This window comes from Typha latifolia, chromosome 1, assembly GCF_019914945.1.
Source record: "Typha latifolia isolate L0001 chromosome 1, TyphaL0001v2, whole genome shotgun sequence".
Lineage (NCBI taxonomy): Eukaryota > Viridiplantae > Streptophyta > Magnoliopsida > Poales > Typhaceae > Typha > Typha latifolia.
In genome coordinates this window covers 21,309,855-21,337,289 of record NC_133086.1, presented here as the reverse complement: position 1 = coordinate 21,337,289, position 27,435 = coordinate 21,309,855, and the positions used below count along the sequence as shown (strand labels likewise).

General features: G+C 39.3%; 5 protein-coding genes across 5 annotated transcripts; 3 read left to right on the top strand and 2 right to left on the bottom strand.

The window, feature by feature from the left end:
• Positions 1–1,592: 1,592 nt before the first annotated feature.
• On the top strand, positions 1,593–3,690 carry LOC140780366 (myb-related protein 306-like). Its single transcript, XM_073125862.1, has 3 exons — positions 1,593–2,319; positions 2,527–2,656; positions 2,752–3,690. Exons 1-3 carry the CDS (start codon positions 2,187–2,189, stop codon positions 3,452–3,454), a joined length of 966 nt encoding a protein of 321 aa, XP_072981963.1. The 5' UTR covers positions 1,593–2,186; the 3' UTR covers positions 3,455–3,690.
• Positions 3,691–7,481: 3,791 nt separating this feature from the next.
• Positions 7,482–12,023, top strand: LOC140780367 (mini zinc finger protein 2-like). Its single transcript, XM_073125863.1, has 3 exons — positions 7,482–7,632; positions 10,057–10,447; positions 11,443–12,023. Exons 2-3 carry the CDS (start codon positions 10,413–10,415, stop codon positions 11,762–11,764), a joined length of 357 nt encoding a protein of 118 aa, XP_072981964.1. The 5' UTR covers positions 7,482–7,632; positions 10,057–10,412; the 3' UTR covers positions 11,765–12,023.
• Positions 12,024–14,798: 2,775 nt separating this feature from the next.
• LOC140793473 (zinc-finger homeodomain protein 9-like) lies at positions 14,799–16,340 on the bottom strand. The gene has a single exon (XM_073144973.1). The coding sequence runs from the start codon at positions 16,042–16,044 to the stop codon at positions 15,139–15,141; it is 906 nt and encodes a 301-aa protein (XP_073001074.1). The 5' UTR covers positions 16,045–16,340; the 3' UTR covers positions 14,799–15,138.
• A 6,390-nt stretch (positions 16,341–22,730) lies between these two features.
• LOC140793483 (gibberellin-regulated protein 6-like) lies at positions 22,731–23,970 on the top strand. The gene is made up of 4 exons (XM_073144983.1): positions 22,731–22,888; positions 23,037–23,087; positions 23,196–23,229; positions 23,571–23,970. Exons 1-4 carry the CDS (start codon positions 22,820–22,822, stop codon positions 23,750–23,752), a joined length of 336 nt encoding a protein of 111 aa, XP_073001084.1. The 5' UTR covers positions 22,731–22,819; the 3' UTR covers positions 23,753–23,970.
• On the bottom strand, positions 23,333–26,831 carry LOC140793465 (pentatricopeptide repeat-containing protein At3g26782, mitochondrial-like). The gene is made up of 2 exons (XM_073144961.1): positions 24,361–26,831; positions 23,333–24,122 (listed from the first exon to the last, which is right to left on the bottom strand). The coding sequence occupies exon 1, from the start codon at positions 26,798–26,800 to the stop codon at positions 24,743–24,745; it is 2,058 nt and encodes a 685-aa protein (XP_073001062.1). The 5' UTR covers positions 26,801–26,831; the 3' UTR covers positions 23,333–24,122; positions 24,361–24,742.
• Positions 26,832–27,435: the final 604 nt, after the last annotated feature.

The following is a 27,435-nucleotide window of genomic DNA, read 5'->3' as shown; positions in this document are numbered from 1 at the left end:
ATAGTTTTCGAAGAGCAGGAAAACATATATAATACTTAAAAATATATGTAGGCCATCCTGCATGCTTATCTAGCAGCAATATTGGTTTCCTTTATAGAAAAAGAAAAGGAAAAAGAAAATATTGGTTTCAATTATCTAGAAGACGTTTGTAAACCAACTTGCAGCTTCACTCAATGTGATAGCTCATGAAACTGTATGTTTGAAGCATTGGCATGAGCTGGGTGATGATATATTAAACAACCCAAACATGGATACTTCCACTCGGCAGTACTCTTTCTATTTAATTCTTAGCACTGAAATTTTAACTACTAGATGGATATATAAGAGTTATATTTTTCTTTTAAATAGTAAAGATATTATAGATTAACAATTAATCTGCCGTTATATAACTCTCAGCTACAACTGAGGCCAAAATTTGTACAAGTTTAGGAAAAAACTTCCCATTCCAGGTATATCTAAAAACCTAAGCATATTTTCCTATTTGCCGGTCAAATAGTAATTTGATTGACTTCAGTGTAAATATGATTAATTTTACAATTTTAATAATTTTATTTGAACTAGTGGCCCTCTTCTTGCACGTAAGTCTAAGTCTTGAAAGAAACTATTTATAAATTAATTTCCTCACAGAAAATGTTAGTGTTAACGCTGCTAATATGTTGCGTAAATATTTCTACTGCACTCTTACTTTTCAATATGACATGTAGCAATTTTAGAAATTTCTACACGTTGATAAGTATTTTTATAATAACTTTCTATATATGTAAGCACATAAATTTATATCCCAAAATTGTTGCTAATATTAAGCTAAATATTTAGCTATCACAATATTACAAGCCTCAATTAATCTTCCTCTTTTCGATGGAGTCATTATTGTCACATTGATGCTTCAACTAATTCTTTATTAATCTCTTCGAGCGTCCCAACACATATTTACTTTTGGTGCAACGTAGGTAGGTTGTGTTAGATTAACTAAGTTGTTGTGACAACCAAGTCCTTGATTAGTGACTAAAACTGTTGGAGTTCTTTGATTATTATTTCTTTCGTCATTCATTAATATTTGAGTCTTCTACTAAGACACGGAACATTCTTTAATAGGGCCACCTTTAATTTCAAGATATCTCATCAATCACATGTGATCATAAGTTCAAATTGGTTCTCTTTCACGTTTCGAAGAACATAATAATTCTTAAGGTCTGTCATTTGTTTTTGCTGTAACTAATACTCATAATCTTCCAGTATATTAACTATAACTCAATAAAAGTAGCTAATCATAAATTTATAACTAATTAGAAGTCTAATTAATAGAAGAAAAGAGCTAGTCTACATTCCATAGTAAGTATCATGCATATATAATTATATATCGCAGATTTGATACAAGAACCTTCCAATCAACATCGGACAGCAAACTGATGACAGGAACTGGTACTACTCAATCTGCCAAAGATATGATGCACTACATGGAATCTCAGTATAGAGGATTCACACTGTTGCGTGTCACTTTTACATGCCCTAATGAGTGACAGCAAGTAATAAAACCTGATCGAGCGAAAACTAGGGTTTCTGCGTGAGATTGGAAGGTCACCATAAGGACCAAAACTCACAGGAATTAAGTGGATGCGTGGAAAAACCTAAAATAACTTTTTTCTTCTTCTTCTTCTTCTTCTTCTTCTCTCTCTCTCTCTCTCTCTCTCTCTCTCTCTCTCTACCAACCTTGGAAAATAAATCATTACTGCTAATAATCATCTCTCTAGGTGAGCTCAAGAGCCTTCATCTTTGGGCTTATCCCGGTGCAATCTCATTCAATGCATCCTGTTGAGAGAGAGAAAGAGTTGGTCAGGCTTACCTTCACTCCACCCAAGCTGACTTTGGAGAGTCCCTCAGGAGTAAATGCACCTTGCTGTCCTCTTTTGACGACTCCGAACAAAGTCCTCCTCACCTCTTCTAGCCTTGGCCTATCTTTGAAACCATCAGTGTAGAAGAGTGAGACCACACCCGCTCCTTAGTTTCAATGTCTCTCTCTCTTTCTCTATATATATGAGAGGCAGCCTCCTCCCTGGACCCTTGTCATGTTACCTTCTTCTAAGGAGGAAGAGGTCATCAACTGGTGTTTAATTTCTTTATAGTATCTAGAGAAGATAGAGTGAAAGGGGAAAAGAAACAGAAAAGATAGAGATCTAGTTACCATAATGGGGAGACCACCTTGCTGTGATAAGATGGGCATGAAGAAGGGCCCTTGGACTCCTGAAGAAGACCTCATGCTGGTCTCCTACATCCAAGAGCATGGCCCTGGGAACTGGAGAGCTGTGCCTACTGACACGGGTGAGTTCCTTTCCTTTCCTTTCTGAAAATAGCAACCTCATCATCCTCATGTTGTAAGACAAGTACAGAGAATGATCTTAGAGGGCCTAGATCCAAAAAAGTTGTTTTAGGGTCTTATTCCTTTGTTTCACTTAGTACCATCTTGTGATTTTTTTATTCATTTCTTTTGAATTTCCTATATTTTTTTTCTCTTTGTTGTTTTGTTAGGGCTATTGAGATGCAGCAAGAGCTGTAGGCTTAGGTGGACTAATTACCTCAGGCCAGGGATCAAGCGCGGCAGCTTTACAGATCAGGAAGAGAAGCTCATAATCCATCTCCAAGCTCTTCTAGGCAACAGGTAGCTTTCGCTAGATTCCACAATCCTAGTTAGATCCTCATTAGATCCTACACTTAGATGGCTCTCAAATTAAGTGTACAATTCTCCATGTGTAGGTGGGCAGCCATAGCTTCCTATCTCCCAGAAAGAACGGACAACGACATCAAGAACTTCTGGAACACACATCTGAAGAAGAAGCTCAAGAAGATCCAAGCCGACAACGACGGCGATGCACCGACGCCCACAAAAAGCAGCGGCGGCGGCGGCGGCGGAGTATCGAGCTACCAGCCCATCTCCAAAGGCCAATGGGAGAGGAGGCTTCAAACCGACATTCATATGGCAAGGCAAGCTTTACGCGAAGCCTTATCCCTTGAGAAGCCAATCCAAACTACTGCCTCTACTACTACTACGACGACGACGACGACGACAACTTACGCATCTAGCACTGAGAACATCTCTCGCTTGCTCGAGGGCTGGATCAAGAATTCTCCGAAGCCGAGAACAATCCAGACCGACTCGATGTCAGCGTCGCAGAACTCGATCAACAAAGCCGTCGGGGCCGATTCAGTATCTAGCGAAGGTTCGGCGAGCGTTGCGAACAACGGTAGCTCCTCGGTGTCGCCGGACGGTCTCGAATCTTTGATCAATTTCGACTCGTTGACGCCGGAGATGTCCGAGACGAGCCTTGCACGTAATCCGGGATCGGAAGCACAAGTGCCACTCTCCTTGCTTGAGACCTGGCTCTTCGATGAGAGCGTTGGGCAAGGGGAATTAGGCCTAATTGACATGCCACTAGATGACCCTACTGGATTTTTCTAATCGATCACTAGCTTTCTGGGTCTTTTTTTTTGTTTGTTTTTGTTTTGGCTTCTTTTTGTGTAGGTTTTGAACTGATATGATTAAAATCACACTTAGTGTTTGATCCAAGGAAGCCCTAATTGCAAGGAAACCAAGAAGTGTAAAATATAAAGCATGATCTATGTATACATTAATTGTTATGTAGGTCACTTGTGTAATATGACAATAATTTATCGAAGTAATGTTCTTCTATGGTATCTTATGTCTTGCCTACGGTAAATAGATTAGGGTTTTGACCTTCTGGAAGACCTTTGTTTGGGAGTGATCTTAGCATCATCCAAAAGGAAAATCTTACGGCTTTTGTCCGGATGTGTGTAGATGTATAATATGATTACATCAGGTGTGGGTCAACCTGGATACAAAAAGTCAAAGCGAAGTCGTGATCGATGTCATGCACCGAAACGGACAGCGGATATGGAGTCCACCATTCTCGTCCATTTCTCGGACCCATCGCTGAAAGCTATTGGCTAGATTTGGCATTTCGTGATTTGGACAAATACCTAATCCTTATGCTGAGTATTCACACTAACAAGAAACTCAAGAGTATCCTAATGATAGATTTAGACGAAAATGTTATCTCCCCTCCTTACTATACGTATTTTTTTTTAAAAATAGTTTTGTGATGTTACTCATGCATGGTTCCAATGCGATAAAGTAGAAGGGGTTGAACTTAGATTCCCCACAAGCTTGTGAGGTGCAATGTGAACAGAGAGAGAGAGAGAGAGAGAGAGAGAGAGAGAGAGGGGGGGGGATGAACTTGAATTCACAATATACTATTATATATATATATTGATTAGTTATTGCAAGGTGATTTGAGGAATTTTGAATATATATAACACCAGAAGGTGGTTCTCCATATATATATATTCAAATTCCTCAAATCACCTTGCAATAACTAATCAATATATATATATATATATATATATAACACCAGAAGGTGGTTCTCCATAAATATGAAAGGAGAAAAGGAAACCTAGGGGCAGTGGTGTATTGGAAATATGCAGAGGGGTCTTAAATGCAGCACATGTGAAGTGTTTGATATTTCCTTCCTCTCTATTTCTACCACTTGGACAAAAATCCTATGCTTGTTTACAAGCATTTAACCAACTTAATTTCCACAAGATGTATGAGGTGGAAGAATCTCAAAAGGTGGCGGAGAAGTAGAGAGAAGAACCATAAGGGTTGAGATCTGACCACGTCACCACCTCACCAGTTAGTAAAAAGTTTGAAACGCCGGTTGGTCTACATGCATGCACACCAACCTGTAAAGCTAAGACACTCTCATGCATGCTATGATCTCTTGGTAAAGGAGGCCACTTTCACCTTCTGCAGCGAGAGAGAGAGAGAGAGAGAGAGAGAGAGAGAGAGAGAGAGAGAGAGGAAATAAGGGGGAAAAAAAGGAAGGAAAGAAGGACTCACAAGGACTGCTTTAAATGCTCGAAGATATACACTTAATGCATGCTCCCTGCTGCTACACATGTGAAGCATACTCATTGGTAGAGAAAGAAACTCCCTTTCTTAGCTGTAACAGAGGAACAAAGGGTTTGAGAGTTCATGTGCCTTTGTTTACAGATATCTTTCCCATGCTGATATATCTATATTAATTGCAATTAGTGTTGCAACTTGCAAGAATAAAGTAGATCCAAATGCTGGCTCTCATGGCATCCTCTGCCATGAGAGCCCATGTTCATTCCTCTCTATGGAAAACAGCTACCTCTCAGGACTTACATATATTGCATGGTTACTTTATTTTTAATTTGGTAAGGATATATATATTTCCTTTCCAAGTACAAAACTATATATTAATTAGGGTACTTCTATCACTGTTATAAACCATTGATACTGTCACTACTACTAGTCTACTCTAAATACCTTGCAGACACTACCATGTGCATCTAAATAGTACTTGGACATGTGGATGGCACCACAATAATTAACTTGAATGTTGATCTTGATCTAGTCCAGAAAGAAAACTACTGCAGACCTAGCATGGTTGGCTTGGCCCCATGCCATATATACTATACTTAAAATGTTCTGATTTGCCTTTAATTAACTAATATGGCCAGAGTAATTACTTGTTGCAATGAATCATTGTGTTGCTTGTTTGAAAGTCCATTCATTTTTATGTCAGGCTAGTCCTACGGTGAATCTAAATATCTTCTGAAATGTTGGGTTTTTAAGTTCACAACAGGCTAAACATCTTTGAGCAATTTGTACTGTTTGTTGTTGATAAGTATGGATTATTCTTGGGAATAAGGATCTTAAGGGTGCACTCCGAAGAATAGGGTTTGTTTTTATTATGGTCTCCATTGGAGGACCCACTTATAGACAACCAAAGTCGTTTTCCTGTGAATTGCATAGTACCAGACACTCGGCCTAACCTCACTACCATTAATTAAACAGACTTTGAATTGTAGACCTCTAGAAAACTAAACTCTAATATTTTATTAAATAACCAGTTGACTAAAAAAAGTTTAAATTGTTACATAATAGAGCCGATAGTATATATTATACTTTTAATAATATTTATGGATAAGAAATAGAGGTTAGGAAGCTGACTTGTTTCATCATAGGCATACAATTTATTAGCTAGTCTGGCCAACTTGACGTTCTCAATCAACTATTGTTTTTTTTTTTCCTATTAGTTAGGGACAGATTTCGAATCACATTCTTTCTTGAATAGGCCTTTGGTACTATCTGTGGACTTAGCGTTTCAAGTGTCGTTTTACTAATCAATGCTGGTATCTAGGATATTAGATTTCGAATCTGACTGATTCAATTCTGCCATAAAATCAAAATCCCGTGCATAAAATATGAACTCGATTCATGCGTGTGTTTAGGTGCATGAGATAATTGTCACTAATTTTATTCTTTTGGTTGCTGGTTTTGAGCTGAATGCACTATTTTACTATTGCTAGTTTCAAGCTGCATCGATTAAAAAAAAAAATTTTAGTCGCATAGAGTTACCATAAATCCTAATATCAAGTACATAACAATACAACCACTAGTGTTAAAAAGAACGGAGTAGGAAGGGCCACAACCCTAGAAAGAAAGAAGCATCTCTCTTAACCAAAGTCACCAACACAAGGTACAAGTGTAACAAGAATCATATAAAAAGGAATGCGAGAGCTAGTGGGTTAGCCCCCTTCCAACTCTATCAAGCTTGCAAATGGCATAATACTATAACTTGCAATAACAACAAACAATAAAATCATAATCACAATAAATATGACAAAATATTATTATTACAATCTACACCCACAATAACAAAACAAAGAATATAAGCTCTTTGATAACTTGATTTGTGGCGGCGATGACGAGAAGAGAGGCAGTCTATGATGAGCCGGGTATACAATATTGATGATAATGCGGTGGTGAGCAGCTCAAGACTGCGAAGAATAAGACAATGAATTGGAAGCCAAATTATTCTGTTAAAGTGCGAGGGGAGTGACATTGGGTTGCATACAATAGAGGATGATATATTAAAATTAAAAGATAATTAACAAGAGATTGAACAAAGGTCAGTTTACAACACCAGAGGAAGACGATCAGATGAAGTCAAGCCACAAGGAGGCATGAGCGATAAAGCCTAAGCTCCACCTTTGATGCTGCCATCTTATAGATCCAGCATCTACCAACGTGATACGATAGAGGAGGAGGGAGATAGGTAGGTCGATGATAGGTTAGAATCGATAGAATAGAAAGCAACTGTGCGACACTAACGACGAAGTAGGAAGGGAGAAAGACGATCGGAAAATAACACATCAAATAAGAGAGGGGAAAAGATAAGAGAAAAGTGATAAACTTATTGACTAAATTAAGAATAGAACAAAAGGAGAGGGGAAACAGATTTTTGTCTCTAAAGTAAGATAAATATTATTGTACTATATATATATTACTATATTATTAGACCGAAAAAGAATTTGCAATATTCGTGGTCCGCACGTGCCATTGTGCAGGCCTCACGCGCCATCAAAGGTAGATGCCATGAACCGTGAACGCATACCCTTAACACGTGGCGTCCTCATTCCTAATTTCCCTTATTTTTTTACTCCGTAATTTTGGAGGGAAACAAAATGGTTCCCCAAATCTCCAGGAACAAGGAGAAGAACTCGATCGAAGCCGCCACGGCAACGATGGTAACGTCTCTCCCTTATCATCCGTCTTTTAATTTTTTCCTTACTTTTCCGTGATTTGCTCCTTTTTTTTTCTCTCCCTTTCTTTGTTTGATTAGTATGCCCGATTTTGAGATTGTCTTCTCTAATTGTTTTAGCCTTTTTAGTTAGTGATCGAGAAATTAGGGCATTGGTGCGATTTGTCTAATTGGTTTTCCACCAAGATCTTGATATTGTTCTTGAGTGTAACTGTCCTGATTTTTATATAAATTTGCGACCTTTCTAAGTTGTAGCTTATTTTCTTATTGGAAAATAAGGTTAAAAATCAACTCATGGGGCCAAATCTTACTTTACAGATCATAAAAGCTAAGCTTTTTAGACTTCCTTTTATCTTTTTAAGTGTCCATAACCTTAATTGATGCCCTATCTTCTCATTTGGCACACGCCAGTGGTATAAATTTTGTATAATTTACATGTAATATTTTGAGCTTCCATCCGGATTCAATTTCTTTTTGTTTTCCACTTGAACATAGAATAGATCCCTTTTTTTCTAAGAGATTATTCATTTAGTATATGTAGCAGGGCTGTTGAGTAATTGGCACTGACATTGGGAAGACATAATCTCGAATAAAGTAAAGAAAGATAATAAATTCTCTGATACCTATAATCTTATTAAAGAGAATATTTCAGAATATTGTGTGTGAGATATTGCACCAAATGAGCTTTCCTTAATTATGTTGCACTAGCTAAGGAGTTCTAGAGTAAGACTGTAACAGCATAAGTGTGGAGGTGTTGTTGCATATTCGTATATCATGTTAATTACTTGCAGTGACCACTAGATATTGAATCTGAAACTAAAACCAATCCTAGTTCTCCATCCTGGATTGGCCATGTGATGGACCTATGTTTGCATGCTAATCCAAGAGGATACTGAATTTGAATCCAGGAAACTTCTTACAAATAGAACACTAAGAAAGCCATCATATTGTATTTGTAAGTGGAGCTTCCAAGAAGCAGGTTGATAGCTGAAGTTCTCTGAGCTTTAATTTGTTCACTGCAGCATCACATATCATTAAAAAAAAAAGAATTTGAAGAGATGATTCACTGCAGTACCAAATAGTGCCTTTATGAAAGTGCCGGTTTATTTTTCCATTGTTTTCTTGGATCTGAGACATGCAGCATCTAATCGTGAGTTAGTTCTCAGCTGACAATATGGTACAACCTAGCTGTAGGCTACTGATCATGGTTCCTAGTTCTGATTAATACAACTCCTACCTGTACTTCTCTGGCCCTAGTGACTTTTCCTACATATGATTGGTTGAGGAAAGGTCAATGTTACCGTTAAAATATACCTGAGATCTCGCAGAAGATTCATGAGCAATGTTTTATTTTGTGGAGGTAGCGATGGGGAAAGTTGTGAAGGCTTGAAACTAGTAGTGAAAGAAGTAGTGACAGGAGGTTCTATTAAAATATTGAATCCTCATCAAAAGAACTGCTAAATAGTAAAGGAAGCTTCTGTTCGAACTAAGCAAAGCCAGTGGATGACTTTTTTAAACGGGTTTTTCTGAGATTCCTACCTCTACAATATCTATTCGAGGACACTAAAATATGGACTCTTCCATGACACACATCAGAACTTGAGTACCGGATTCTGCTTGCAAGGGTTCTTGTTCAATTGTACAATTTTATATGGCTTATGAGTCTAATGTATGAGAAAAACCATTAGGATGGCTGACTTTAGTTCAAATTTTTGTGTACGAGTAAAGAAATTGTGTTATTTGTACCTTATGTTAACAGCTCTAAATTCTAATATCCCCAAAAGTGCCATTTCATATTTTTTATTCTATTTCTAGTTTTATATGTAGTATAATTTGTGTAATTACTACAGCACCTTGGAGGTTAAACCTTTGCATGTTGTCAAATCTCCAGTTCTTTTACCATCAATTGAGAAGATGGAACTTAGCAGGGTAATTACAGAAGATTTGTCATTTTCAACTCGGGTTGCTATGCATCACATGGATCTTTTTTTTTAGCATTATATGTACTTGCATCAGTTCTGAGTAGTTTTATATTGAAGTTGAGGACATCATTTTTGTTGATAGAACTGTTATTTTCTCCAATTGATTTTCTCCTGCTCTTTCACTTACATGAAAGAAGTGAGACGCTCATATCAGAGGCTTATTTTTGTATTTACAAATAGGAAAAACAGATCAACAATCCCTTGATATTATTAATTGAAAATTTTCAATTGTGGTACCAATTGTCAAGGTTATTTTCTAATATTAGAAACATGAGTTTCCAACAGGTCAGGCATATTTTTGCTACACTTTACACAGGGTAACATTATGACATGTCATCTGTTTGCAAGTTGTAGTTCACTTTATTCCTGTCTGCTATAATAGATAAAGTCAATCACGAAGTTAAACTTGGACTTTATGGATCCTACAGGGAAACAAAGTCACGTTGATGTCGATCTTTTGTTGCGAACTTAACACCAGTGAGCAAGGACAACCTGTTCAGGTTTTGCAGTGTAATTTTCAAAGTTCAACTCACAGAACTTGACAGGAAGCAAGGAAACTAAACAAGTTTTAACAACAACAATGGAACAAGTGAAATATGAACTTGGGGTTAAGCTCTCATGAAAGATGGGGTATGGGATGCAGACAATTGGCATGAAACTGAGATTGTTCCTGCTTTTGCTGCTGTCTTCTGGCTAGGTTGGTAAGAAGCAAAGGAGGCTAGGCTTTCACTCTCCTTTCTTCTTAGTCCCCATCCTACCTAGCTAAATCTTTGGACTCACAGTAATGGCTTTTCAGATTTCTCGGGTCACAGCTAGAAGGTAATGAATCGTATGCACATGTTGATGGTCTATCTCTGTTTGTAATCTTTTGGATTCTGAGTGAATTGTGCACATCCTATTAGGCTGGTTGCAACATGACATGCTTGCTCTTAATGATCTTTGTGAATTAGGGATGGCTTTGTTGCGCCGTCCTTTGACGTGTTCTTGCTTGATTCAGGAACTTGAATCTTGGCAACAAGTTCAGTTTCTGGTTACATCTCTTAATCTTTGTGAAAGGTTTCAAAAATGTCTTTTTTTTCTGAAACATATTGTTTTCTATGTAAGAAATAAATGTCTATATAAAATTTGTTTTGCAATCGAATATGTCATGTTATGTAAATGTGGATTCACTAAGTATAAGTAGAAGTCAAGACGGGATCACTTGAACAATCTTCTACAAGTTCTTGTAGATATTAGGTTGTTTAAATCTACCGGTGTTCCATTATACTCAATAAAATGGATGATACATGGATATCTAGTACTGCAGCTCAAGTTTATCTTCCATGCTTAACTGAAGAAGAGAGATTGTATTTAAATAGCAAAGGAGGTGGGAGTAGGGCAGCTGTGTCCTATCCAACAATTTGGCAAAACCAACCTATCAACGCACTTATTTATATCTCTAGACAAGCAGAGCTGGTAACCTGTCTTTCAAGGGCCCCTCCACCTTTTGGGATAATTTGGTACAAGGATCCTTACCTGTTCATGCCATCACAAAGCCAGGGCCAAAAGGCAAAAGTTTCTCTTATTACTCTAGTGTAGGGTTACCCTAATGGCCCAAAAATTGCTTCCTTCTGCCCTAGTGAGTTGGAATTAGTTGGCGCATCAATTCAGCTGGCCCTTTATTAGGCCTTGCAACCAAAACCAAAGCCATGAATGAAGGCTCATCTGACCCTTACGATGAAAAAAAAAATTTAATAACTACACTTTAGGTGAAGAAGCACAAGATCAAGTGACTACTTGTCAACTTAGGGTTTGTATATAAATTGACAATGCAGGTTAAGGTATTGTGGACCAGAACTCAACATGAAGAAGCGTCTCCTGGTCTTAAGAAGATGTGAGCCAGCAGTCCATGTTCATCATGTTGCAGCATGCAGGAGGAGGAGACGTGTGATATATTGCGAGTGCCAGAAGAACCACGCAGCGAGCATCGGAGGGCATGCCGTCGACGGATGCAGAGAGTTCATGGCTGAAGGAGAGGAGGGGGCTGTCGGAGCTCTCAAGTGTGCTGCATGCGGCTGCCACCGCAGCTTCCATCGAAGGGTGCAAGAATGTGAGGTTGTATGTGAATGTTCTTCATTGCCATTGTGGAGGCAGTAGGAATACTGTCTCTGTATGCTTGTGGGTGTGGAAATTGATCAAGCTCGTCTCCATTCTTTGACTTTTAATTATGCCTTCCAAGTAGGTGGTGTTGTTTTGCATGCTTTGACCTTGTTCTTTTTCCCTTCCTTTTATTTAGGTTGGTGTATGAAGCTGAAAGTGTACATCTTGTTCTTTTTTCTCTTTAATTTCTATTGAGTAAGTATAGCTATTTATTGTCAAATTTGCTGCTTCTGGAAGTAAGATAAGTTTGTTCTTATATTCGTTTTAGTTTTATATATATATATATATCTTCTTGTTACATTTCAATCAGAAGAAAGCTCATTGACCTCATGAAAATGATTGAGAGAGAGAGAGAGAGAGAGAGAGAGAGAGAGAGAGAGAGAGAGAGAGAGAGAGAGAGACTTAATTTCATCAGGTTTACATTATATAGTGAAAAACTTTGGTGGCATTTATACTCTGCTTGAGAAAAAAGGAAATGTCATAATTGGGTCTATGATGTTATTTGTCACTTACGCGTGTGTGTGTATGTGTGTGTGTGTGTGTGTGTGTATAGCACTATCTTATTGGCCACAGGAAAAATGGTACAAAGGAATAGCATCATCAATTATTACTACATAACCATTAATGAATATTCAAAGAGATTGCACCTTCCATTAGACCTTGAATTGGTTCTTATTTATGTCGAAGCAAAAGTTAGAGGGCTTCTTAGCTTGGATCTAATATCCCATCAGGAACATTAAAAAGACCAAGACCAAGAAGATCTACTAGTGATGGCTTTTAATATTTTCAAATCTTGAAGCTTCTCATGCAAGTCGACTTGATTTAAAGTTAAATCCTCACTTTACGTAAAAACAAATGCTTTTCCATCATATATTCACATGCCTTATTTTGCAATTGTGCCGATGCACTTTCTAGCCCAATTAGCTAATTATTGATGCGACCTTCAAGGAGATTAATTGGCGTCAAAATATTCCATTATCCCATGACCTCAAAATAGTGGCAAGGAATTCCACAGCAGCCATTGACGCAGACATGGAGATTAGGAAAATTAATAATGGCTAATTTATTCAACATCATCTCTATTACATTCCAAATCCTTACTCCATGCTACTGACTAATTATTATTATTATTATTATGGAATAAAGAGGATAGGGATAGAAGGGAAAGGACAACTCCACTTTCGGCATACTTTGATTGGTGTGGAGATAAGATCCTCATCACCTCAACCAACCTTCGTAGTTTCATACTCTAATCTTCATCATCTACCCACATGGAATCTCTGATGGAAGCTATCAGTGCTACCATAGATATGAATGTCACACTTTAATGGCCATAGGCATCACCAGTTTGTGCACCACTTGTGTGGAATTGACTGTTTTGGATGATTGCTTACATTTGATAATTAGTTGCCAAAGTATATATCATCTCCCTTAGCCTCTAATTTCGATGTTACTGCTGCGTTTTACTCCATACATGGAGCAGCCACCAACTTTTTAGTGGGCCTTTTTTTAATTGGTCAGAATTGTTCTAATTACTAGAAGGGACCATCAAACACCACACGACTCACTTTCTATTTTCTTTTAGATGAGTACTCAAAACACCTCAATGCTAGCTGCTACTTTTGTAGTTGATATTGTCATTGGGTTTAGTAATCCTTCAGTTTATCCATACGCCCTTTTGTTAGCCATCTTTTTGTATATTTTATTCTCTCTCTTTTTTTTTTGTTGGTGTTCATTTAGTCGTCGTTATGGAACACAAATATATGGAACTTCTTGGTCCATACTGAGAGATTATAGTTGATGAATTAGGGGAGGGTGGTACTACATCAAACCTAGTTAGCCGTCTTTCTTGAGCATAAGGATAAGATTTGAAGTTTGAAAATCCAAAAAACGACCATGTTGTTGGTCTAAAGATAAGAGTGGAATAAGTCAAAGACAAGGGCTTTATTTGTTCTTAAGTTAAAAGATTAAGAAAGTTCCAAAAGAGAGTGTTGTTTGGATAATGGGGATATCACTTATTCACTCATTATTATCTTATGTCAGTGATGTTTTAAAACTCACTCGGATAGTTGTGCAACTACTTTGGTGAAGTTTAATGCCAAGTCTGAAGCTTTACTGAGACCACCTGCCTCATGAACTGGTTGTCACCATGTAACCATTAATGAACTCAACAGGCGCATTAAAAGCATTTCCACCGTATTCACGGTCCTCTCTGCTAACTTGATACGCAACTAGAAATTCCAACAATACTTAAAACAACATTTTTTTAAAAGACTATTTTATCTTCAAAGTGTTATATAATAATAATCACGAAAAAACTTTCGTTTAACTTCGTAAAGAGGACGGAAGGAAGGAATGGATTCACAGAAACAAATCCAAATCTCCGTTCTAGTAAAGCAGCAGGAGTAATTAAAACAAAGCGTTGACATGTATTTTAGCTTATCTATCCGAAAGGATAACGCCAGAAACACTTGAACAAACTTGAGGTAAGACTGAAGAAATCGACAAAGAGTGGGTAACTAAACCTTGTTGTATTTTATTAGGCTAGATGACATCACTCTTTAAGACTTTTCCAATTATGGAAGCTCGTTAATTAATAGTATCCTTCTCGGGTTAAGCTAAAAGTTGGAGGAGGGAACCAAAAGTTTGTTCACCAAGGGAGGGTTATTATTTATTATTATAGAACAAATCACACACCATGGGGAAGAGGGAAAGGTTATGATGAGAAGGGGGGTACAATTATTAAGGTTGGGAAATCACATGAACCCTACCAACCCAACAAAGAGATCTTTAAACAACTTTATATCGCCATTTCAGGGAAGAGAAGGATGGGTGGTAGTACACAACTGAATGATGATGATTGATGACCCCCCCTCCACAGAGCCAAAAGCACCAGACAATTAGTACATGATTAAGCCATAACTAAGATTATTACTCATGAAACCATATAGAGAAGAGAAATTAAAGAGAGAGAGAGAGAAGTAAATATTAAGTAATAAAGCATTAGCATTTCATGCATGGGTAAGTGGAGTGTGTCCATTGTGCTAAACTTCCTTGATGCATAATAATCTTACAGAACCTAGCACTAAACTGCCTCATATACATGAGTGATACAAATCCAGCAGTACTAATGCAAAGGTTATTTTATCTAATGAGCTAATCAACAGTGACTAGAAAGAAAGAAAAGAAAGAAAGCTAACCTTGCTTGCCTTATGTGATTGTGAAGCTCTAAGCTATGCTTCTTCCAAATTCCAACTCCAAACTCCAAATTTGATGGTCTTCTCCAGTGGCCAGATCAAACATTATCTAACTAAATTAAAACTTCTAAAGCTTCTTCACCAAAATCTCTCTTCCTCACTCTCTCTAGATCTTTAGTGAGAGGAAGAAGAAGACCCATTCATCACATGACCACCACTCACGTTAACCTCGATCTTACCATTACCGTTACTATTACCATTACCATTACCATTGCTACCACCATCTCCATCTCCTTCGCCACCACTACCACCGCCGAGAACAACTCCAACACCAACACCACCACCTCCGCCGCTTCCTCTCTTCCCTGTTCCTAAGAAGATGTGCTTGTTGTTGTGCATCCAGACCTTGAAGACCCCCTTTCCGACCCCGATCTCGCGGCACCACTCCTCCACCATGGCGTCGTCCCTCTTCTGCATCCTCCAACCCAGCCTCTCCGACAGCTCCTGCATCCTCTCCTTCTGCTCCTGGCTGAACTTCGTCCGGAACCTCTTCCTCGCCGAAGCAGACGACGGAGGCGGCGGTGGCCCTCCCGCCACGCACGCGAACGGCCTCGCCGGATCAGGTACGCCGGTGGTGGGACCGCCGCCGCTGAGGGCCAGGAGCATGTGCGGCGCCGAGGGGAACCCACGGCGGGCCCCCCGGTGGTCTTCCCCGTCATCGTCGGAGGAGGACGACACGTGGCGGTCGTCGTCGGCGTCATCCATCTCGTCCTCGCCCTCGTGGAGCGGGTCCGGGAGGCGGCGGTGGAAGTTGCGGTGGCACCCGCACGCGGCGCACTTCAGCGAGGTGGGGTCGGAGGGGTTGGACGCCGGGGAGGGCATGAACTCGCCGCATCCGTCGAGCGCGTGGCCCCCGAGGCCGGCGGCGTGATTCTTAAGGCACTCGCGGTAGAGCATCTCCGGCGCCGGCGGTGAGGGAGACGCCCGGTGGTGGTGGTGCTTCTTTAGGGCTCCGTTGGGGAAGGAGATGGGCTTGAGTTTCGGATCCGGGTCCAAGGTCTTGGTAGCCATCGCATCCATTTAGGGCTTTTAGGGTTTGGAAGACCGAGTTATGAATAGGCGAGAGGGAGGTGAAGTGAGAAGTGAAGCAGGTGGTGGTGATAGATAAGAATAAAAAGGAGGATAGAGAGGAATTAGGAATAGAGAGACGATGTAAAGGAAAAAAGAATAGAGAGAGAGAGAGAGAGAGAGAGCAAGTGTCATAGGCCTCAAGCCCTCTAAGACACGTTTGGTAATAAGGGTTAGGGGTTGGAAAGGGGAGTAATAATTTATTTCTTTCTTTAACCTGCAAGGACTAGTGGGATAATAAATAATCGTCAGGTGCTCGTTACTGCGGTGGTTGAGGGGGGATAATAAGAGGTCAGAATAAGCAACACGGATAAGTATTCTATTCAGTATTCTTATCACGACAAGGACTAAGTGGTCTACGACTAATTAATTATCTGGGATGTCAATGCAAAAGTGCAGCCTATTAAAGTATGGTGGATAATTGAGAGGAGTGAAGAGCAGTAGGTCTCGCATTTTATCCCTCAGGTATTGAACCGTTTGAATTGTTTCTTTGACAAAAAGGGACCTGAATAATAGGTAAACAGTACTCCTCCTAACTCTATAGGACAACTCAAATTGAGGTATTATAAAGCATATACTACTATTGCTACTTTTATGAGGTCTTGTCCTATAAAAGCCACAAATCTAGGGTCCTTAAAGTAAAATTTTCTCCTTGGCGTCTAATTTTCAATCATCACCTCGCCGTTGTTTACCAGTACTAAACATCAACATACTGACATACGTGATAAGATCGTAACTTTCTAGAATCACCTAATTCCCGTAGTTGGGCTTGGGCCATTTATACTTTTTTCTTTTTCGTCCGCAGGCATTTCGTCGAACAGGCCGAAGGCATCACTCGAACAACTTCTTGTCCATCACTGGCACTGCGCATGAGCATATATTCTAACCCGTCCGGGCCCGGCCCGGCCCATGAGGACTTTTGACGTCGGAAGGCTGAAGGCATTTCGTCCAAGGCATTTCGTTGCATCCAAATGAATGAATCATCATCTATCACTGCCATGAAAGATATAATAAAAAAATGTTACCAAAAGACTGCATCAGATTGAGAGCTTGTAAATAAATAAATAGCATACTCTGAGAGGTGGGAAACAGAGGCACATGATGTGCTTTTAGTTGTTTCTCTCGTTCTCCTGCCATTAACTCTACTCGTAATAACTTCGTCGAACAAATTATTTTTTTGTGAAGTTATATATACATAAAGTTTACTCACATCGGGTTACATTTTTGTACTCTTAAGCGTGAGATGGTTGGGATTTTGATCCTTTGAGATCTCTTTAAATATTAAAAAGAGTTTTAAGGCAAAAGATTAAAGACAGGAAGATAGGTATCATAAAACACTTTGCAACGTGAGCCTGTACAATGCATGTGGGTCTCTCAGTCACTAGCATATGCTTTTAAGCGGTATGTGGTGAGTTTCCCCATGTCGCATAGCAGAAGAAGCATCTCATGCCCTAATGCCAACGAACTCCAAACTTGCTCAACAATCCAAAGGAATACGGTGTGAAGTAATCACCATGGAAGTGTCGCAAGTACGGTATAAGTTTTTCTGTTTTGATCCCTATGAGAGTAGAACTTTGAATCGAAACAGATGTGTCCAGCCTTGGATCCACTGTTTTTTTTTTTTGTTTTTTTTTTAAATAGTGTCTTGATCTTATATTTTTTTATAAAATTTACATAATTATTTAGAAATTATGTTTTGTTATTAAATTAATAAAAGGGAGATTGTAAGTGTGATATTTTTATAATAACAAATTTGTGGATGAAATCATATGTTATTAAATTATATAATTTATATTGAAGCGTATGGTTAAGTCGCATAATTTAAGAAATAGTGTGAAAAATACTGAAATATATAAATAGTTATTCTTTAAAAACTTTTTTTTTATTATGAGCCTGAGAGATAAAGATATGTGCCGGACAAAAAGTCAACCCTTCCTAGATACTGAGGCACTTAGGCTCCATCAAACTTTTAGCTATAGAGTCTAGGCTTCAAGTCATATGTATAGTCGAACAATTACTCCGAACCAAATGCTGTCAAGACTTACTCTAAGTCGTCGCATTGCCGAGCTATTCTTTTAAATTAACGCACCGTCGACGCATTAATCGAATCGAGCCAAACCATGAAACAATTGATTACTCGTTGAAAACTCAAGAATGGATACTTTATTGATAGGATGGATAAGTGCTCACATCTCTTACAACCACCGGGTCCACCGTAATAGAACATAACGCCATCCTGTGTAGTTTGAACTACAGAAGCCCTACAGCAGTTGTCAGTTAAAAGGTTAAACGCAATGAAAGACTTTATAAAGGAATTGCCATTTTCGTCAAATAATCCCTTGGTGTTTGAAAGATGCTGCTTTTCATTCATTTTCAGTAGGCAAACGAACAGTCGCCATGGGAGGACTTGTTCCATCCTTGGTGAGGAAGTTAATAGTTTTTGGCCAAAAGCCTATTAATTTTATGTTTTCTAGCCTCGTTTATAGAAATAAGATAAATTTTAAAATAGATATTCATCTTTGCTATTCTCAAAATGAGTTATTTATTTTATAAATAATTATCTGTATATTCACTTGTATTTAGGAATAAATATGTAATAATTATCTTAATGTAATATAAGGTGAAAAAAAGAAGAAAGATATTTTGTTATTCATGAAATTAATATGAATACCTCTTGATTTGATATAAAGTAGTCTGATATAATATATATCAATGATAAATTAGTAATTAGATTAGTGTATGGTATAAGATATAATTTTGATGAATAATTTGTATATTCTAGAATAATATTTTTATAATATTTAATTATTATTCTGAAATAAAGAGTTGCATTCTAGAATTACAAAAAATAGAATAATCTTAAAATGAACAGGGCTAAATCTTCTATGTATAATGACCATGAACCTAGCAATATAGTAGTTGGGTTTGAGAATGCATGTAGCGTTTATGGGTTGTTTCGTGAAACAGATGAACATCTTTTTGCTTGCCGATTTAGTCAAGAGGTGCGGCCTCATGAGGAAACTCACAACACCTTAGAGATTGCACCGAAGATCAATATGAACTAGTTAAGCACAATTTGGAACATGGATGGGCACCAAGATGAGCAAGTTAAGGCAGTGATCGGGTCCACCATTAGGGTCATTTGAAAGCAGCGTAATAGTGTGGTTTTTGGTAGGGTGGCCTCCCGGCCTTAGATGATGGCGCACAGGTCATCAAGCTTTAGTCTAGGTCAAGTGGTAGTTGTTGGAGTTGGGATGGGTCAAGCTTAATAAAGACGGTGCGTGGTCACTTGATGGGTATCAGTGCAATTCTAAGGCAATGTTGAGGTCAAATATTAGTGCTCTTCTAGCTATTTTGTGGGAGGTTTTGCTTTGATTGCAGAGGCCTGAGCTCTTCGATTAGGTCTTCGACTTGCTAGTTTTAGAGCTGTTTCAGGATAGAAGTGGGGCTCAACTCCCTAATGTTGGTTCAAATCTATAATGACGATGGAATGCTTCAACCTTTTGGATGCTTTTGTAGAGGTGAGATTTTCCTATATATTTAAGGAAGAGAATCTAGTCACGAATTAGGCGGCCAATAAGTGTAAGATTGCCTACCTACCAATGAGTTTCCCCGACAACTTTGTAATCTCTTTTTATTTGGTGGGAGTATCTTAATTTAAGCTGAAAGCAGCTTAAATTTTAAAACAAAAAACGAAAAACAATAAAAAATAATCATCACCTTGCCATTGTTAACCAGTACTACTACTAACATCAATATACCGACGTACGTGATGAGATCGTAAATTTCTAGAATCACCTACCTCCCAGAATTGGGCCTGGGCCATTAAACTCTTTTTGTTCTCCGAGGCATTTCGTTGAACAAGCCCAAGGCATCCAGAGCTTGTCCGTCGACCCAGCCCACGAGGAATTTTGACATCAGAAGACTGAAGGCATTTCGTCGAACAGGACGAAGGCCTGACCCGAATGATTCACAAACTTATTCTCTGCTAACAGTACGCCGATGATCCAGAAATTGTTAATTTATATATTTACACTTTGTTTACTTCCTCCTTTCTCTTCTATACGTGGGTGTATGATGAATCCTGAGCTTGCACACAGCTGGATTAGGTTGGTTGGCATAATTATTTTCAATACAACTTGGGTTGCATCCAAATGTATTATCTATTACTGCCAAGAAAGACAAAGATAAAAGAGTTACCAAAAGACTGGTTCTGCACCAAATCGAGAGCTTGGAAATAAATAAACAGCAGATTCTGAGAGGTGGGAAAAAAAGAGGCACATGATGTGCTTTTATTTGTTTGTTTCTCTCATTATCCTACGATTAACTCTACATAATAACTTCATCAACCAATATTAAATCTTTATGAAGTTATATATACATAATTTTGGTCACATCGGATTACAATTTTGTACTCTTAAGCGTGAGATAGTTGCGATTCTGATCCACCGGTATCAGATAAAATTCCTCAATATTGTTTGAGATCTCTTTAAAGAATATAAAGATATAAAGCAAAGAGAGTATAGACAGGAAGATATGTCTCTTAAAACACTTTGCAACGTGAGCCTGCACAAAGCATGTGGTCTCTCAGTCACTAGCATATGCTTTTTAGCGGTATGCGGTGAGTTGCAGATGATCTCATCCCCATGTCACATAGTCCATAGCAGATGAACCCTCTCAAAGCCCTGCCCGTCAACCACTAGCCAATTCTATCGGAGTTGTTGATAGGTATCATTCTCTGTGACCAAGAAAATCATAAGATTATTTAGTGACTTAGTAACTTGGTTCGATTAATAGTTCGATGAAGTTCGATAGCAATGCTCGAATATATATATATATATATATATTGGAGATTTTCTTCTCATTTCTATCGAAGTAAGTCTGCAAGTGCAAGTGGCCGCATTTGCGACTCCAAACTGTAGTATTAGACATGCCATTTCTCTCATCAAAGTGAGCTAGATTTGTTACTTACAAACCCAATTTAGTTTTTAAAATAGTTAAAAAGAAAATTGTTTGACGCCCATATACTCAGCAAACCATCCTTGTATTAGCCACTTTAATCAGTACAACTCCCATCGGCAAAGAAAACAAAATGATTGATCACCGACTTATACTCCTTTACAAAATTACAAGGAAGGAAAACAAAACAAAACAAAAAAAGCTTTATCACCGACTACTCACCAAACACCAAACACCAAACTCTTGAATTTTTTGGTGTAGGTGCGTGCGTAGGTTACGTACTACTATTATCCCTCTCTTTAATTTGGCCAACAGTTATAGAAAGGGACCAGAAATGGGATCCAATCCAGACATCCATTTACCTAAGTGCAGATTTGGATGGAGGATGCTCGTCAGTTTTTGGAGTTTGGTTCGTGTTTCAATTACTTGCTCCATGTGCCCCATGGCATGGGCCAATGGCCATGGCCCTCATCTCTCTCTCTCTCTCTCTCTCTCTCTCTCTCTCTCTCTCTCTCTAAGAAGAGGAAGACAGCTGCAAAAGGCTAGAAGAAGAACCGAATTTTTGGACCAAACTAGCTTCTCCCATTGATTGTTTTTTTTTTCTTTACTTACAAAAAAAATTTAGGTCAATTTTGCTATATTGGATTCAATCCAGTAGAACCGCTCTTCAAATGTAAATGGCTAAACTAAAAAAGTGACATATATATCTTAGAGAAATTAACAAATTAAATAATGACTTTTTAATATAAATTACTAAACTATACGATGATTTATGTAAATTTTTATTTTAAAAAAAGCTTAGCAATTTTTAAATGTTAAGGCAAGCTGAAAATGCTTAGAATAGTAAAAGAATCTCAAAAAGAAGAATAAGGTGTGATTAATTTTTCTTTTATAGTTCATGAGCCGAAAAAGTATGTGTTGGATAAAGAGCTTATTCTTCTTAAATACATATGCACTTAGATTTCACCGATCTTTAGCTAATATAGTAAACTCTGAACTAAATACCTCCGAGTTCTGAACTAAATGCCTCCGAGACCTACTTTAAATCATTGTGCTGATGAGCTACCACTCCAAATCAACCGCATCACCGAGTTATCAACCGAATCAATCAGTTAAGTAAAACTTCCAAGCTATTAAATCAACCGCATCACCGAGTTATCAACCGAATCAATCAGTTAAGTAAAACTTCCAAGCTATTAAATAATTTTTTTATAATAATTATTTAAGAGTACTTAGGAATATGGTCCGATTGATACATCCACATAGATGGATGGATGGATGGATGGATTAATTGGGGGACGTAGGGTCCACCATTCGTATGTATGTGTCGGAGTGTGGGGTCATGATGTACAGGCACCGCTCCATGCATCTGTCCCCCGGCGTGGCCTTCGATCACGTGATCGAGTCAGCCGGCACATGCATCCCTCTACCTCCACCACCGTGAATCCCGCCACGTTGGGGCCCCACTTTTGGGCCCAAGGTGTTACTTGATCTGCGTGCCTTAGTAAAAGCTCTTGAATTGTTCCATAATTTCCTGAATGCCACTAAATCAGAAGTGTAGTTATCCAGAAGCCAAAGGGCTAGTAATGGTAAAGCCCATTTCGTTTAATTATGAGATTTCTCTTCATTCATTTTTTAACTGTTCTTTTATTGACCCTTGTCCTCCTATCTAAGTCTATATATTCACATGCTTCCATTACCTCTCCCAGCATCTCCTATCACCTTTTAAACCTTCTCTTTCTCTTGCTTTCTCTACACTTGGCTGACAATGGTTATGGCTAAGCTGCTTATTGTGTTCGTCATTACTCTCCTTGCCATTTCCATGGCTGATTATAAGGTCAGAATTGCTCAGCAAATCAGTTTCTGCTTCCTTCCTTCTTCTCTTTTTATTTTTTTATTTTTTTTTGACTTCAAGTAAAGCCCACTAGAGTATCATTTTAAGCTATGTCTTTTGCTTAGCTTCTCTGTTCGTCTTCTTTTTGCAGGTGTTAGCCAAAGAAACTGAGCACGCTGAAGGGGAATACCACTTGGATAGGGTATACTTTTCTGTTTCATCTTCCTCTTTTTCCATCAAATTTTATGTACTTACTTGAAGAAACAATGGAAGTGCTCCTAATTTATATGCGAATATCTTCCTTTTACAGGCATCAAAAGGACCGGGAAGCCTCCGAACCTCTCGTAAGTAGTTCTCTATTTTCACTTTCATTCCATTCCGTATGTATATGTTCATTATTTACACAAGCTCATACCATCACAGTTTAGAAGCCATCCTAAGGCCAAATTTTACTATACTTGATAGGTTGTCAAGTCTATTGATATAAGAACTTTCTTCCAATAATACCTAAACCACAATGAGTTAATTGCACATATACAAATGAGGTACTCCTCAGAAAGGCTAGATGTAGTCTGTAGTAGGTGATACCTAAACATAAAATAAAGTAAAAACAAAAGTATGAGATGTCCGTTTACCATTTACCATTTACCATTTACCTCACATAAATTTTGGGAATGTGTAACAGAATGCCCTGGTCAATGCACAAGGAGGTGCTCACAAACGCAGTACCACAAGCCATGCATGTTCTTCTGCCAGAAGTGCTGCATGAAGTGCCTCTGCGTGCCCTCGGGATTCTATGGGAACAAAGGTGAATGCCCTTGCTACAACAACTGGAAGACCAAGCGAGGAGGTCCCAAATGCCCTTGAAAGCTCAAGCTTTCCAGCATCCAGCATTCCTCTAACCTACTTATGTCACTTGGTTGCCGTCACTTTCTATTCAGTGAAGTATGTCTTTTGATGCCACTAGTTGCCCAACCAACCTCAAATTGATTGTAAAGTTTGGTGGGTGGCAATTTATCACTTGCTTTGAGATGTCTTCGTATTCCCATTTATTATAAATATAAGCCAATGTGCTTCGCCAACAATGAAGTATTTGTGTGCCATTCAAGCTACCTTCTTAGTGATACTTGTTCTCCGGATCTCCCAAGCTATATGAGGATATTGATGCTAGGAGCCTTCTTATCTCTTGCACTAGATGAAGTTAGCACAAACATTTCATTTGGATTGCTAGCTCAATCTGCAAGGATAAAACATCGCAGTAAACTTCCATGACCGAAATGAGTTCGATAAAAATTTCTAAATAAGCCCCTGTGCACTCAATTCTTTGAAAAAACTCAATCATGCGAGGGCGAAATCACCATTTGACAAGAGTTGATGAATGATAGATCCTCCTATAAATCTCACAATTGCTTCAAAAAAAGATTTAGCCGCAAATTTTAGTCAGTCAAAGATTACCAACCAAAGAGGAAACATACCTCGTGAAACAGAAAGGATACACATTAAAGGTACCAACTCCAAAGAACCTTATCCAGCTCTGGCATGATTCACGAGAAAGATTAATCATTCAACATTTGAGACATCTCCATGTTCGTCAACTAGAGGTCCAGTATCTTTTGCCTGATCTTTACTTCAATTAGCCTGTCTTGCAAAAAAGCCTGAATTGCTCCAATCAAACCAGATGTAAATGCATTTATAATGAAGGACAGGTTGCATCCACAAATTAGATGGGGCAATTAAAATCCTGATCATTATACGAGCTTCTCAGGATAGAGTTGGCATATAAAGTTCTGCATTCAGGCTCTCCTAATAGGAATTTGAGTTCCCTGCTTGCCAAAACTTCTCCATCTCTAACATTCTTCACCAATAGTCCCCACACGAACATGCGCCACCACTAAAATGGTGAAATCTATGAGAATCTCTGACAACAATTTCCCTCCCAGTAACTTTTGTGATGAATTTGATGGCACTATGACAATCTCCACAAACCCTTAAGTTGTTGTGTATCCGAATCACACATTCAGGGCCCAATTTCATAAGCCCAAAAACAATCGCAAGTTTCTCGCTATGCACATACAGTGACTTCTCCTTTGTCTCTTCCTCCACGTCATGCAATGCAAAATTAGTATTGGGGACATAACCTTCCAGCCTAATTCTATTCATCAACCTCTCTAGCTCTCTATAAATCAAATCTGACTGTGGGTTCCTCCTATCTCCAACTAGAAACTTGTAGACCTTATTCTTCACTTCTACAACAGTGTAACCGAATATTTTCTTCACCCCTTTCTGCCGCATCAATGCTCTAATTTTATGAGATTCTTCTATCTTCCCCAGAGAACTGTAAATGTTTGACAACAAAATGTAACGACCTGAGTTAGCAGAGTCCAACTCAAACAGTTGGCTTGCAGCCAATTCTGCAATTTCTGCACTTGGATGTATCCTGCAAGCACCAAGCAAGGATCCCCACACACTAGAGTCTGGCTTTATTGGCATTCGCTCAATGAACTCTCGAGCTTCTTCTAGTTTCCCAGCTCGTCCCAAGAGGTCTACCATACAAGCATAGTGTTCAGCTCGAGGAACAATCCCAAAGTCACTAGTCATGGAATTGAAGCATCCCCACCCTTCATCAACCAAGCCTGCATGGCTGCAAGCTGAGAGCACAGAGACAAACACAATGTGATCTGGACGCACCAAGCTTTTCATGCTCTCAAAAAGCTCAAGAGCATCTTTACCTTTCCCATGCATTCCATAACCTGAGATCAAGGTACTCCATGAAATCAGGTTCCTTTCTTTCATCTGATCAAATATCCTACGAGCATCCATCAAACCCCCACGCTTCACATATAGATCAATCAGAGCAGTTTCTACCATCAAATTCTGATCCAACAAGCTCCTAACAACAAACCCATGAATAAATTTAGCATGCCTAAGAAATGCAACCGTCGAATTTGAGCAAGCGCGGATGATCCCAAGAACTGTCACACCATCCGGAACAACACCAAGCTGACTCATCTGTCCAAACAGCTTCAAAGCCTCAACATACATATCGGCCCGCCCATATCCTTCAATCATCGAACTCCAGGAAACCAAATCCTTCTCCTGAATCCCATCAAACAACTGCCGGGCAAACCCAATCCTCCCACACGTAGCAAACATTCCAACCATGGCATTCCGCACTGCCAGATCCTCATCAAGCCCCTGGCGAACAATCATCCTAGACAAGTCATCGGCCTCTTCGCCTCTACCAACGCATGGCATCACACTCAAGAATGTCGCTCTATTGGGTCGAAACCCCTCTTCCACCATCCTCCTAAATAATCCAAACGCCTCGGCTCGGCACCCGTTTTGCTCCAGCGCACCTATTAAAGCAGTCCACGAGACGACGTTGCTCTCAACCATTTCGTCGAACACCTTCCGCGCGGCGCCCAGGTCACCGCATTTCCCATACATGGAGACAAGAGAGTTAGCGACGAAGGGGTCGCTATGTAGCCCTAGGTCTGCTGCGTCGCGGTGAAGGTAACCGCCGGTTTCGAGGTCGCGGAGGTGGGCGCAGGACTTGATGACGGGGGGAAAGGTGAAGCGGTCGGGGAGGGCAGCGGAGGAGGCGCGCATGAGGAGGTACAGGGAGAGGACCTGACGGTGAGCGGATGCGTCAGATAGGGCGCGGAGGAGGAGATTCCAAGAGAAGGGGGAGGAGGAGGAGAGGGGAGGAGATGAGGGGGAACTGGAGAGGATGGAGAGGGACAGGTGCCGGCATCCGAGATGGGCATAACGGGAAGCTAGGGTGGAGAGGATGGGGATGTCGGCGGGGTGGCGGCGGAGGATGGCGGCGTGGAGGGGTTTGAGGGAGGAAAGGGAGAGGCAGCGGTGGAGGAGGGAGAGGAGAGGGAGGGGTTCGGGGGGCGCGGGCGCTGCCATTCCCGCGCTTTGGAGCAAATCCCATTTCCAGTTTAACACTATTGGTTTTTGCGTTTACAGCCCTCTAAAGATATTTATTCACGTATTTGCCAGCTAAATCCAACATTTGCGTTTGTACCCCTCTGGAGTTTCTTATTTGTATGTATACCCTTCATGAGGAGGTAAATTCCTTATTTGTATGTATACCCTTAAATAAATCCAAGTATTGCAGAAGACATCTCCCAATTGCCTCTTTGATTCTTATACCAGTAATTTCCAATGCAAGATGCAGAAAGATTGCCATCAAAGCATGGAATATCTGATTAAAATAAAAAGACTAAGTACTGAGATTGTACTAGCAGAAGCAAGCTTAAACCTCACAAGGGATAAGTAACTCAAATTCAGATGAACAAGTGAACTGACATGAGCAAGGATGGCAACCATGAATGAGCGAGCACAAGACAAACTTACAATTCTACTTATTCCAGCAGACCTCAACATATTAATATAAAATTTCAAGATTGAAAAAAGATTCTATAGATCTGAAATATATGCCAACTGGTTCTGAAAGAACAATGTGTTACATGTATAAGATCTAATACCATCCTCCATCTCTATGGGTAATTTCTCAGATCTTATAACAAAGGAGTAAGTTT